We start from the raw sequence: 14,248 nt of genomic DNA on the forward strand, positions 1-14,248 counted from the left end.
AATTTTCCTTTGACAGAAAAAGGCTTCAAAATGATAGATCTCACTATGGTTTCCACCACTGATATAGTCTCTACATATTTTTAATAACTATATTTATCAACAGTAGCGTAGCGTATATGTCTTGTTCAAATATATATATATATATATATAGTTTAAGCATTACTTATTTCAAATTTATATATACACATTAAATTTATCAATAGAATTACAATCTCTCTATATAACACGCATTTCCTCCCTCATCTCTGTCTCTGGTTTTCTGGTTCTCTCTTTCTCTCTCTCTTTTCTGGGTTATAGTTTCTTGAGAAAAAGCCATGGCTTTATCTTTAAAGGAAAACATGGTATTGTGTGCTATGTTGTGCTTATTGATCACTCCTTCTGTCGCCGAACTTCCAAGATTCAAACAGCCTCTTAACGAATCACGACAATCTCTTCATTTTTTGGTAGTTGGAGATTGGGGAAGAAAAGGAACACACAATCAATCTTTCGTAGCTAATCAGGTTTAATTTCCTCTAATCTTTCTCTTCTTTCATATTACAGATTCATCATTCTCCTTCTCATATATATATATATATATATATATATATATATATATATATATATATATATATAATTTATATATTTTTGCATGAACCATAATTATATACTCTTCTCACATCTTGCTTCTGTGTTCATTCACATGACACATATATATCTCAGATTACCATTCTAATCATGAATTTATGAACAAAAATAAACTTAAAAACTTAGAGAGATTAAAAGAAAATAGGAGGAGTTTTTGTGTTTTTTATAGCCCCTCTTCAAAAATAAAAGCAATGATGATGCTAACTATTCGGAGTGCAGTTTATTAAAATTCGTAAACATGATTAAGCAAAAAAATGTATATTTATAACATCTTTTTTATTTTTTTAAAGTACAAAAATTTATTATTTCAATGACTAATTTACTTTTTATATTATGTGTTAAATAAATATAAATATGTGTTATCCTGTTATTATTCAATCAATTGAGCTATTTATTAGGTTGCAATTATTAACTATTTGAATGAATTATCAGCTGTACGTAAGTTTGGCATATTCCATATGCTTCGCACAGATGCTGATACCATTTTTAATCTATCATCTCTTGACTTTACTTCTTGAGCTCCCGTTTTCTCTTTGCCATATCATGTTATTTTTTACATGCAGTTTTTGCATACTTTTTTAAGTTATTTTTTTACCATATTTAATTTATTATAATGTACTAGAAAAAAAAAAGAATATACTGATTATCACATTTGTTATTTTATTCTTTTATGTTTATCTTCCAACCATCATCCACTGAAAAGTTGTTACCCATAAGCTAATTTTTATAAGTTACTTTTGTATGTAATATTATATCTATCTCTGTCTTCTGCTAATTACATATATAATTACAACATACATGTTTCTACATCAACCTTTGCCTTTTTTCATAGTTGCGTGGCACCTTTGAACTTTGGGATGTGATTCCATATCATCCCACTTAATTTCTAAATATTATATACTCTCTCTAAAACTATGTTTTGATATTTGTATTCTTATACTGAAGAAAAAATAAATTTACTATTAAAAGCATTGTGTTACATTTAATAGGTTTATTTTACATTTTTTTTTTATAAAGATATGTCTTTTGCAAGAATTTAACAGTCCCGGTAATTAGCATAAAATTAGATATATTTCGATTTTGATTGAATGTGAAACTTCACTTTCCAACAAAATCCAGTTTCACAATACTTGCAAAAAGAAAGATTCTAACTCCAAAATCAATAATATAAAATTAATAACATATTTGTAAGTAGTAATTTAAAAGTAAACTTTGTCTTTGTTTAAATTGGTGAAGACTAAAATAGAAGAGATTTCTTATATTAAATATTTAGATCTGATTATATCAAATAAGAGAAAATGTAAATTTACGTTGATCATAACATTCAATGTAAATTTACGTTAAATATTGTAACAACTGATGTCAATGGATATCAGATAAAAGATAAATAACTGTTAAAGTAATTTACGCTAAACTAGATATTGACAAACGTAAATCTATGTTGGACTCACATATATGTTTATGTGAGACTCCATAGTAAAGAAGTTATTATTATTTACAAAAATATTTAAGCATATTTTTTTTTTCATTTAATTCTGAATCCATGGAAAATAACTAACAGTGACAAGATATTCTAGAAAAAAAAATGAAATATCACGTCAATTTTTATTTTATAAATTAACAATTTGAAAAAAAATATATATTTTTTTTTGTAAAGTTGATATTAAATATGACTATATATATTAAAAAGATATACTTTTTGAGTTGTGATTATTTTTACAGGAATTTATTTAGCAGATGAATAAGGTCATGATGAAAAGGAGATATCAGGAAAAGCAAAAGGGATTAGTTGTGGCATAGTAAGAAAATTGATTGAAGAAGTTTTGGATGCATTATTAATGCATTTGGGCGACATTTGTGAGACCAATGGTTTCAGTGTGCATGGCACTGACGTGACCTAACACCTATTATTCAACCTTTAATCTTTTGAAGATAATAATCTTTCCAACACAACACCCAAATCTATCTCTGAATATTCCAAGGCATATTCCAATACAACATATATAATAATGCTAGAAATTATTCCAAATCACATTTTCTTAACGACTTCAAAATCAACAAATTATTATTTTTTAGATTGGATCATGACAACTCTATAAGTTTTTAATTACTTTCTTTGTTTACTTTTGGTGTATGGACTAATAAGCTATTGCTTAATTTTGTAGATGGGAATTGTGGGTGAGAAATTAAATATAGATTTTGTGATCTCCACTGGAGACAATTTTTATGAAGATGGGCTAAAAGGGGTTGAAGATCCAGCCTTCTACGAATCATTTGTTGACATATACACTGCCCCTAGCTTACAGAAGACTTGGTACAGTGGTAAGTTAACTAATTTTCAATATTCAATGAAAACAATTAACACTAAAACTACTTTTGATATAAATGTCATATTAATATATTTTAAGCCTAATATAATTTTATCATATTAATTTATAAAAATGAAATTTACCATAATTTATATATTATAAAAGTATATTATTTTGATTTATATATTATAAAGTTATATTATATCGATGTGGGATTTCTATTACAAATAAACCATTTTTTTATTGTGGCAGTTCTCGGTAACCATGACTATAGAGGTGATGTTGAGGCACAACTAAGTCATGTTCTCAAAGAAAAAGATAGCAGATGGCTTTGCCTGAGATCGTTTATTCTCGATGGAGGTATAAATTCTTTTAATGAAAGTTTGATTTTGATTATTTTAAAAGGAAAAAAAGAAGCTAAGTTAGGTTCTCTGGATGTTTTAAACACAAGACGTTTCTGTTTTAAGCAAGACTTAATTACGTTCTAAATCTGTTTTAAGTCTCATAAATAAATTTATGTGTATTCAATTAAGGGTTTATTAAATTTTTTCTATCTAGTAGTTACTCAAAATCTTGATACTTTTTAGCTGTGTAAATTTTGTTTACGTTTAGTTTTTATTTTTATTTTTTTAGTTTTTGCTTATGGGATATTTCATCTTACTTCTTCGTATTCACATGTTAAAGTAATTTTGTGATTCTATTTTATATTAATTATAATATTATTTTATACAAACCATAAATCGAAACAATAAAAATCTCTACTTACATTGTAATATTATTTTATATTAACTACACAATTTTATATTTGTTAACATATACAAAAAGGTAAGATGACAGGACAAAACCATTGTTTCACCCAATGAGAAATATAAAATTTGAGTAATAAATAGACAAAAGAAAATAATAGAAAGTCAATTAAAAATTAATAATTTTAGGCCTGGCTTGAAACCCGATCAAGCTTTTAACAAATTATAATTGAAGTTTATACAATTGATTTTACAAAAATGATTTTTTAAGTCCTTTACAAAATAAAACATCTTAAATTGAACTAAATTAGTTGCTGAGATGATAGATTGTTGATCAGTGGTACTTATTGTCCTTTTGTGTTTATAGAAATTGTGGAGTTTTTGTTCGTGGACACGAGTCCGTTTGTAGACGATTACTTTCAAGATCCAGGAGAGCATACATATGACTGGGAAGGCGTGCTTCCTCGCATGTCTTACATTTCACAACTCTTAGTGGTCAGTTTCAACTTGAACATCACATAATTTCAAATAGTTAGAAAGTTAAAGACATTGAATTTGCATTATTATGTCTTTCATGTCACTCATTCCCTTGTTATGTAGGATGTTAATTCAACTTTGGCTAAATCAAAGGCAAAATGGAAGATGGTGGTTGGTCACCACACAATCTATAGTGCTGGCCATCATGGTAACACTGAAGAGCTCAAACAGATACTTCTTCCCATCTTGGAGGTAAACAAATCAAATTTTAACATGTAAAACCATATATAATATATAATGTCTGGATAACTATAAATGTATCAAACTAAAAGAGAATTATTTATCTATTACACTTAAATTTATCAAATTAACATCTAGTAAATTAAATAAAATCCCTATTTTGTGGCTTTCTAATTTCCAAACATGTGCATGTAAGGCACCAGCATATCTTGCAAAACAATTTTCCGAATGCCCACTTATCATAAAGATGAAACATGGACATGGTCTAACTAGGCAAATTAACCAGATTCATAGATCATAACGAGACATAGCTGAGACCACATTAAAACTTCAGTTCCCTGATTATTGTTGAAAACATGGCATGAATTCTGACCAGTTAGTTTCTTCACTATTGGTGCAGGCAAACAATGTTGATGCATACATAAATGGACATGACCACTGCCTGGAGCATATAATTGACAAAAACAGGCAAGCATGTCTTACTATTAAATGGTTAGCTTCAACATCATTACAATTCTGACATTCATGCTTCTGTGGTTTGCATGAACAATTCAGTGGAATTCACTTTCTAACAAGTGGAGGTGGATCAAAGGCGTGGTCAAGTGATGTCAAGCCATGGAACTTGGATGAACTGAAATTGTATTATGATGGACAAGGTTTCATGTCTATGCAGATCACCGAAAGCAATGCAGATATCATATTTTATGATGTTTCTGGCAAACCTTTGCATACGTGGAGCATATCCAAAGAACCTAAACTAGCATCCTCGATATAAAACCTAGAGTATATGTAGAAATACCTCTGACAGAAAATTCGGACGACTTAAAAATGTACTATTTGTGATGAAAAAACAAAAAAAAAAAAAAGGATGTGTAGGAACGTGTTAATGACCTTGTAATATGTTAATTATTCCCAAACTCGTGCTACAGTTATTTAAGAAACAAAGGCATACAGTGGTTTGTAGTTTATACAACCTAGTATTGAATATTGATGCCAAAAAATCCAAGAGTGTTCCAGTTAGTAGGATACTCCCAGTCCTAATAACAGAGGCTAACCCCATCGACATAAAGTATGTATGCATAAACACTTACATTTATGATAAATCTTGAAACATCTGTTAGTCGTATTTCTCATTTCTCCCCAAGCAGCTTCGCCTTAAAACTCTCTCAGAGCACAATGACTCGAATAGAGCTCTATCAAAACAAACCTTCACAAACTATCTTCTAGTTGTTTAACCGGTGCCTTTTTCCAAATTTTTAACCCAAGCTCAATTGCATGTGTTGGTTACCTTTTATTGGTTGAACATGGACACTGCTCATCTAATTGCACATTGTAGATGGATTCATGAATTTTCCAGTAAGGAAACTGTAAATGAATTTTTTGGCTTAAGTTCAATGCGTAATCTTCCCAAGCAGCTACTGCAGCCAGAATTCCTGACCAGTCAAAGCAAATGGATCTATTTTCTTCTGAAAGCATATTACAGAAAACTTTGGAAGCAAAATCTTCATTATTTGAAAGTACAGAGTTCAGATCACTGATTTTCTCTCTCTGCACATTTGTCACTTTTACTACCTTGGAATCTGTATTTGATACCTTGTCCAGTAAAGCTGAACCTTTCCAACAATAGAAATGCACAACCTGTTGGAGTAAAGACCATGGATCAGAGTAGTCCAGAAAATTTTCCAAAATAATAGATGCATAAATAACAGCAACAGAAATAATTGAAGAAAAATTAAGGGAACATATTACATCATAAAATGCAAATTAAATAGAAAAGAAACCTCAATTTTTAAGTCTCTTAAATAAATTTGTGGGAAACAGTTTGAAATTTTAGGAACCCTTTTATTATCATGTTGAAAGAGTCATAGTACTCGTGTTCTTAGAAACACGTCAAGACAACCTTGACAACAGAAGTCCAAAAACAAACTAAATTTAAGTTCTATTCCTTTTAACATTAATATATCGAAAGTCTTAGTTGATGCAACCAGGTTGACAGTACTTTCTAGAAAGCATTCTCCTTATGTTGAAAAGCAAGACTTTCCCACATTTATATTGACAGATGGTCCAACTATTCTACACAACATTTTGATAGTCATCATCAAGTAAACCAACTCCTCTTTATAAAGACCTGTCTTAACAAATTTCTTTTAATAATAATAGTAGTAGTAGTAGTAATAATAATTTCTACAATCAGACACATGATTAAATTTCTAGTTAGTTTTCTTTGCCTTGTCTAGCACGGCAAGACTATGTACCAGTGGCATTTATAAAAACTACTTTTAATAGAGGGTCATAAAGAAGAGCAAAGAGCATGGTCACTTTGTATAGGCTTTTGATCTATTTTAATTATGTGCGTTTACACGTGATCTTCTAATATAAACAGGGGCAAGATGCAATGGGTGCACAGGCTTTACCTGAAGTGCATGCATAATATTGACAAATTCCTGATCTAGCAACTCACTTCCCCTCACTAAATGCACAGGCTTTACCAGTAAGTCAGAGACATCGGAGTCACCACCACTGTCTTGAGAAATATATATGTCATATCCAAGAACATGCAGTCTAGCCCAGCATATATTAAAACCGAACTGGCAATCAGACGCTTGGCCATGAGAAAACCAGTACATATTACCGGATGCTGGCAAAGGTAAGTATGAATCAGCCACGTTCTTATGCAATAGGTGTTGTGAAAGAAGGGAAATGAGCTTCTTGTCCTCATCATGGGAGCCATCACGACTGAACCACAAAGCAACTGTGAGCCTTTCTCCTTCAGTTATCTGACAAAGATAACTTCAGATCAGAAAGAAAGATTAATAAGGTCGTATTTTTTGAAGATTGAACTACCCTTTGGTACCTGATAGAATGATTTCACAACAGTTTAGTTGCTCCAAAACAAATTTATTTACGACTGTTACTTATATCATTCTCAATTTATTTAATCCTATCAACAATAAGTACAACAGATGACAGTTTTCTGCCTACATATTTGTTCCAAAAGAAACAAAAAGGTTCTTATTCTATTATGAATTTTGTTTAAGTTAATAAAAGTCAGGGGCTTAAAAATGCAATTAAAACTTTAAAATAAAATAGCAAAGTGTATATAGATATAAAAGCATCCTACTTACTCTTTCAATTAGTTGAAAGGGAATGAAAATAATTTCTTGCGTTATGAATGATGTGTAATATATTTATATACTAAATCAATCCCTTTCAGGAATTAAAACCAAAAAATAACAGGAAACAATACAGTCAAGGAAATTGTTAAGTAAATTTAAGCCTAACTCAACCTTACAAAATCGGTTTGTCAAGTGAAGTTTGTGCACAGTTATATACTATAAACTTATTTTATCTATAGTCAATGTGGAGTCTCCAACATACCACCCTCACATCAAGGTGTGATATCAGGTGACACAATAGACCCAAAAAATAACAAATCTTAGTAGAATAAGTTCTGAATCATAGCTTTGAAAGTGGAACCAATCAACTAGTGCCAACCTCAATTTTTTAAATAAGAACCATATAAGCTCTCTTACTCGTTTTGCATCGATAACAACACTCACACTGTTGAAAAACATTATTATATCATAATGAATTAATGTAATGCGTTATCAATTCAATTTCTTGCAGATACACTCAACCTCTTTCATGTCCATGTCCAGAAAAACTAATTGATAATCATTATCGTTATACTGTTTATACGGAAATTAATCATGCTTCAAGTAGGGAAATTAATTGTTGGGATGACATAATCAAGATCAACTTTTCATTAAGGTTTTTTATGAGAGAAATGACCAAAATATAAGAAGCCAAATCATGTTAGTTCAAAGAATGTCTGTTCTTAGGGCCCTAGCTCAGAAGTTAGGAAGGAGGCAATGAAGATTTGATTCTAATAAACACCGTCAGACTACAACAAAGTAAATAGACGCTCAACCGAAAAGAGAGTAGTTGAATATACCTCATCAACAGAATGAATGTTATGGTGATCTGCTGTGTACATCACAACATCCTGAAATAGACAGTTAATCAATCTCAAGTTCAAGAAAGATAAATAGAGTGAAAGACTTGTTTCTTTCCTTCTTAGAATTAATAATGAACACGTTATAGTTTAATAAAAAAAAAATCAAACACCATATGCAACAGCGGGAACGTCCACTGCAGATTACTTATTGAATAACACTATAAAAAAAATAGGGAAAACTCACCCCGGCCTTTGGCATAATTGACTTGGGCTCACCATCCTGGAAATGAAATATCCCACCACTGAAATCCTTGCCATAAGTATTTAAATAGCACACTGCCTTTCATGGTATTACCAAAAGGGAGAAAAAGGTTAAATGTGTAGCATAAAAAAAACTCAATATCTTAAAATGGGGGCTGTTTGGTTGAATGATACTCACTGAGAAATGGCGTTGTTTGAGATAGGGCCTGTTATCATCACTATGCCATCCAATGCTTGCTCCTTTGCTCCAACTGATTCACAGCACCATCAAGCAAGGTGGTAAAAATGCATATTAACCGAGAATAGAAGCCAAACATTGAAGTGAGGTAAGGCAAAGGTAACCAACCTGATTAAACCAGTGAATTCAATGACGAGCTCATACTCACACTTGAAAAACTCCTCTAACCTGTCTTTCAACCTTTCTGCGACCAAATTTGAAAACAAATAAGGCAAATACAGTGAAATAAATTTCAAAGAGATTGACAAATTTTGGGGTGGAAATGAAGTTTTGATGTAATGCCTCTAATGGGTATAAAAGGAATGACCAAATGGGAAGAGTTGGTAGCTATGAGATGGGAGAGAGTGCTGGAGAAGACATTCGGTCTGTAACCCACAGTGCTGCTACTCTTGTGGATGAATTCCAATTCCTTCACCAAAATCAAAATCAGAAAGAATGAAGACCAAAGGTTTTAGCAAAGAAAAAACAATGAAAGAAAGAAACTAACTCTGCATTCGTCAAGGGACAGGAAATTGGGGATGAAGAAGCGTGAATGTTGAGGTTCAAAATCAACCTCGGACATTACTACTAAACACAACTTCGGGTCATGTCTCTTCGCGTAACAGTTACTTAACACTTTATTCACCCACGGGCTAGGGTTTAAGCTATTCAACTACTGCAAAAATTATATTTATATTTTATATTATACAAAGAAATGAAAATTAACTTGTTATCTTATTTAATTTTAATATATATTTTAGTGCTATCAAAATGGATTGTAACACGTGGGCTAATCCGACTCATTATATGTTTGAGCCGGATTGAGTTTAAAAAAAATGTAATTTTTTATAGAGACTAGTTTTTAACCCGACTAATTTAGAACCCGACTCACTGGATTGAACTAGTAGTGAGTCAGGTTGGCTCACCAAAAAAAGAAAAATATTATAGATTTATCTATTCAAGACCCTAATATTATAAATGGATATGTGATACAAAAATTATCAATATTAACAACTTATTTGTTCACATTTTGTACATGTTTGTGGATTACGCTTGGATTGTATGATATTTTTTTTATTTTAAATTCTCTTTGGAGTTTAAGATGATTTTAGAGTGACGTTTATTTAGATTTAAATTAAAAAAAAATTAATTTTTTATTTTAAAAAAATAAGTTTAAACCCTTATTTGGTCCTCGTATTTGTGTGTCAATCTCAAGTGGGTCCTCGTTTTTTTTTCGGTCTAAATCGGGTCCATAAACTTGTAAAAATGAGTCAATTAAGTCTTGTTCGTTAAGTTATCACTGACATTGTCTGTTTTTGATGACGTGGTGCACATATAAGTATACATCTTATATTACGTGGAATTTTTATTTAATTTGTTATATACGACGTGTTATATTATATTATTTAATGATTCAGATTAGAAATTTCTTTAGATTAAGAGATTTTTAATAAAATAGGTTTAGAGAAAGGGAATTAGGGATTTAATTCCCTGACGAAGGAGACCATGAAGAAGAAGAAACCAATGGCGACAAGGAGAAGGTCGGAGAAGGAATCAGAGGTCTTGAAGGTCGGAGAAGGAACCTATTTACAGTACCAACCTCGTCCATACACTAAATCTCCTTCAAAACCATAAGAGAACTCCTTTCAAGAGAATTCCCCATTATTCTGATAAGTTTTGCTTGGTTTGTGAAGATGATACAAAAGCTTTCACCAAAGTGCCCCACCATGGAAATCAAAATGAAAGTGCTGAAACAAATTGCTTCAGAAATTGGAGTTACTTTGCGTTTGGAGCAAAAACCTGTATTGATGAATAAAGTAAGAGCACCTTGTCTCAAAATAACAGTATGCACTGAATTGTAATATTTACTCTTAAACGAATTTTGTTACCCAATTTCAGGACAAATTGAATGTTGAACGAAGACAAGATGAAATTAAAACCAGAAAAAATAGTGTCGATCATCATCACCATAAAGTTAATATCCCAAATAATCTAGAAAAATAATTCAGCGTGAGGAAGAGACATATTGATACAGCTGCTTAGGATCAAGATAAGTCGCCACCACTTTGCTGCCACAAATTGATGATATCAATGGCTTGATTGAGTGGAATAATCATCTACTTTTGCACCACTTAGTTTGTTGTTGTTGATGCTACGCTCACTCTCACACTCACATTTCAAAACAGGCAACAACATGACACCAAACCCGTTTTCTGCCTCGTTGTTCCTCAAGTCACCTGTCACTGACCTTCTCTTGGCCCTCTCCTAGGTCTTCTTTCTTGTTTCCTCTTGGAGGGAGAAGTATGATTAGTTTCCCCCTTTCTTTTTCCTTGTCATTTTCCTTTTATTTTCTTAATGATTCTATCATTGTTCGTACTGTAAATGGGTATAGTTTGATTTCCTGTGTAACTAGGCAGAGCAATGTGATCTTCTCGCTGCCGGATGTGTCGAGGGAAAGGTGAGTGTGAGAGAGGTAAGAACTTCAACCCATCAAACTATAACAAGAAGCTTATTGATGCAAGGTTTTTCACCAACGGCTATGAGGCGGCATTTGGACCCATCGATGAAAGTATAGAATCAAAGCCTTAATCCATTGCAACCATGGCAGAACGTGAACCTTAATCGGGCCTTGAGCTTGAGCTTTCCAACCTGGTTATCCAAAGAATCATTCTCTGTTTGGGTCGTGTTCGGTGCAAATGAGTGGTTCATTGAAGTTGAAGAGAATGCTCTCTAAGATTTCAATTTATCTTTTCACACTGATTAAATCCCTAATTCCCTTTCTCTAACCCTATTTCATTAAAAATCTATTAATCTGAAGAAATTTATAATCAAAACCATCAAATAATATAATATAACACGTGATATATAATAAATTAAATAAAAAATTCCACGTAATATAAGATGTATATATATATATATATATATATATATATATATATATATCTGTGTGTGTGTGTGCACCATGTCATCACAGGCAGACGATGTCAATGATAACTTAACGTAGAGGACTTAATTCGCTCATTTTTACAAATTTATGGACTCGATTGAGACAAAAAAAAACGAGGACCCACTTGAGATTGACACACAAATACGTGTTACCAATAAGGAGCATTGGTAAAACTTGAAGAATTGTTTTGATGATGCTGCAAGAAGTATTATTTAAAGAGAACATTAGATTTATTTAAAAAACAACTTGTAGAGTTTGGATGTAGTAGGAAAATCTTAAACCTTGTATTTTTAATTGGAATAATCGATTGTGGACAAGCTATAATCGATTATCACTTACATTTTTACCTGCAATAATCGATTATCAAGGAGCAATAATCGATTATCACAAGTTATACAGGAAAAATCGATTATCACTTCATATAATCGATTATCACTTTTTGAAAAACCTGTAACAGACTTGAATAATCGATTATCACTTACAATAATCGATTATTTGTGGCAGTTGGGAGATGACCTTTCAGTTTCTGACCCTGGGCTTATAAATAGNTGCTTTGAGAACTTNAGANANTAACGTTGTGAACTTAGGTCTTTTGTAGAATACAGTTTGTCTGAGGAAGTTCTCAAAAGCTAGTTCTGTTCCCTTGCCTTGTCTCGTGAATAGGAGAAGCTCGCGTTTCGTGTGTCGATAGTCGGAGCGGTTCTCTTCGAGTTGGCAAGGTGCTCTGCCTGGTCTCGTGAATAGGAGAAGCTCGCATTTCGTGTGTCGAAAGTCGGAGCGGTTCTCTTCGAGTTGGCAGAGTGTTTGCTTCTGGTTCGTGTGTCGAAGGAAGCACTTCCAGTTCGTTTGTCAAAGGAAGTTACTCACTGCATTCTTCCGGTTCGTTTGTCGAAGGAAGGTGTTTTCTATCCCTTACTCATTTCATTATCTTGTAATCTGTACAACTATATTTTTAGTGAAAATAGTTAATCACTTTTTATAGTGATTAACAACTGGACGTAGAATCTTTTGATTCGAACCAGTATAAAAATCATTTGTGTGATTTTTCTCTTCCCTACACTCCTTAATCTTTTAGCACTCCATCTGTTCAATAAAAGTTTTACAAGAAATTTAAAACTGATAAAGAAACTATTTTTGTGACCAAACACGCTTTACGCTCTCTGAGTTTTAATTCCGCTGCGCTATACTCTTCGAAAATTACCCCCTCAGATACCATCAATTGGTATCAAAGCTTGCTTTGATAGTTTTTCAAAATTTCGAAAATGGGCGGTCACAACCAAATGTATTTAGAGGGTGCTTCTATTGATAGACCTCCTTTGTTTACGGGGGAAAATTATGCGTTTTGGAAAATAAGAATGCAAATATTTTTAGAGTCAATTGATAGGGGTATTTTAATGTGACTTGATTTATATTGTTCTTCTCAATTTTATTTTACTATTTTGTTTAATTTTAAAAAAAAAGTAATAACAAAAAAAAGAAACGAAGAAAAGAAAATAAAAGAACATGAAAAACGAAAAAAAAAGAGAAATAAAAAAAAGGAAGAAGAGGAAAAAAGAGATAAAAAAAAGAAAAAAAGAATGAAAGAGAAAAAGGAAAATAAAAAAATAAAAAAAAATAAAAAAAAAACAAAAGAAGAAAAAAGGAAAAAGAAAAACAAAAGGAAAAAAGGAAGGAAGGAAAAAAGAAAAAAAAAAGAGGGTGCACGTGAATAAAATGAAAAGAAAAGAATGGTGATTAAATGGGAGAGGTGCTCCACGTGATTTTCTTGGAAAAATGGTGCAGTAGGCCCATAAGCAATTAATATTAATGCAGAAAAGATCACTTTAGAATATTTTTGAAATTTTGTTTTATTTGGTAAAAATCACAATAATATTACAAATGTGTGTATATAAATATGCACCTTGCAAACAAGAGAGGAAGAGGATTGAACTTCGGGAAGAGAGCATAAGGAAACAGAAAAAAAGAGAGGAGAAAAATCCAATTTCGAAAAGAGGACATAAAGGAACAAAAAGAAAAGAGCTTCGTGTTGTGCTCATCCCTGGTTTTTATATCACTCCTTTTCTTACTTATTGTTCTGTTTTATTTATTGCTACTGTATTTTGTTTCTTTTTGTCTTTATTATCCTGTTGTTTTATTTTTTGCTGCATTCTCAATTTTTGAAAGAAACAACAAATGTTCAATAAAAAGTATTTTTTTTAAAAAAAGGTTAAAATTAAAAAAAAAATAGTGATAGGGCTTGTGACGCTATCTTTCTTTTAATGACTAAATTCCGGTTTCAATTTGTTCTTGTTTTATTTTATTTCTTTGGTTAAATATATGTTTTAGTCCTCATATTTGTTCCCCATTCTCAATTAGGTCCTCATGTTTTCTTTTGTCCCAATTGCATCCTAATATTTGTAAATTTGAGACAATTAAGCTCTCTCCGTTAACTGGAACTAACGTCATAGGCCAATTGAGAGGGCTTAATTG

At 31.6% G+C, this 14,248-nt stretch overlaps 2 protein-coding genes across 3 annotated transcripts; one reads left to right on the forward strand and one right to left on the reverse strand.

The window, feature by feature from the left end:
* The first annotated feature begins 203 nt into the window (after window positions 1–203).
* LOC106768896 (purple acid phosphatase 8) lies at window positions 204–5,364 on the forward strand. The gene is made up of 7 exons (XM_014654273.2): window positions 204–500; window positions 2,790–2,946; window positions 3,186–3,293; window positions 4,047–4,174; window positions 4,280–4,408; window positions 4,797–4,864; window positions 4,952–5,364. Exons 1-7 carry the CDS (start codon window positions 315–317, stop codon window positions 5,169–5,171), a joined length of 996 nt encoding a protein of 331 aa, XP_014509759.1. The 5' UTR covers window positions 204–314; the 3' UTR covers window positions 5,172–5,364.
* On the reverse strand, window positions 5,284–9,489 carry LOC106768895. Of its 2 annotated transcripts, none has more exons than XM_014654272.2 (8): window positions 9,341–9,489; window positions 9,136–9,262; window positions 8,962–9,037; window positions 8,794–8,866; window positions 8,599–8,694; window positions 8,352–8,402; window positions 6,886–7,173; window positions 5,284–6,034 (listed from the first exon to the last, which is right to left on the reverse strand). In XM_014654272.2, exons 1-8 carry the CDS (start codon window positions 9,413–9,415, stop codon window positions 5,681–5,683), a joined length of 1,140 nt encoding a protein of 379 aa, XP_014509758.1. In that variant the 5' UTR covers window positions 9,416–9,489; the 3' UTR covers window positions 5,284–5,680. The 2 variants fall into 2 exon arrangements, with proteins under 2 accessions (XP_014509758.1, XP_014509757.1); XM_014654271.2 differs by having other exon boundaries at window positions 6,811–7,173.
* Window positions 9,490–14,248: the final 4,759 nt, after the last annotated feature.

The sequence above is a fragment of the Vigna radiata genome, chromosome 7 (assembly GCF_000741045.1).
Source record: "Vigna radiata var. radiata cultivar VC1973A chromosome 7, Vradiata_ver6, whole genome shotgun sequence".
In the NCBI taxonomy this organism is placed as follows: Eukaryota; Viridiplantae; Streptophyta; class Magnoliopsida; order Fabales; family Fabaceae; genus Vigna; species Vigna radiata.

Excerpts from the sequence above, each read along its gene's own strand:
- LOC106768895 (XM_014654271.2), bottom strand. The coding sequence starts at position 9,415 with ATGTCCGAGGTTGATTTTGAACCTCAACATTCACGCTTCTTCATCCCC. Across the intron at positions 8,695-8,793 it reads TCAAACAACGCCATTTCTCA|GCAGTGTGCTATTTAAATAC; the intron begins GTGAGTATCATT and ends ATACCATGAAAG. Across the intron at positions 6,035-6,810 it reads ATATTATGCATGCACTTCAG|GTTGTGCATTTCTATTGTTG; the intron begins GTAAAGCCTGTG and ends TTACTCCAACAG.
- LOC106768896 (XM_014654273.2), top strand. The coding sequence starts at position 315 with ATGGCTTTATCTTTAAAGGAAAACATGGTATTGTGTGCTATGTTGTGC. Across the intron at positions 2,947-3,185 it reads ACAGAAGACTTGGTACAGTG|TTCTCGGTAACCATGACTAT; the intron begins GTAAGTTAACTA and ends TTATTGTGGCAG. Across the intron at positions 4,865-4,951 it reads CATATAATTGACAAAAACAG|TGGAATTCACTTTCTAACAA; the intron begins GCAAGCATGTCT and ends TGAACAATTCAG.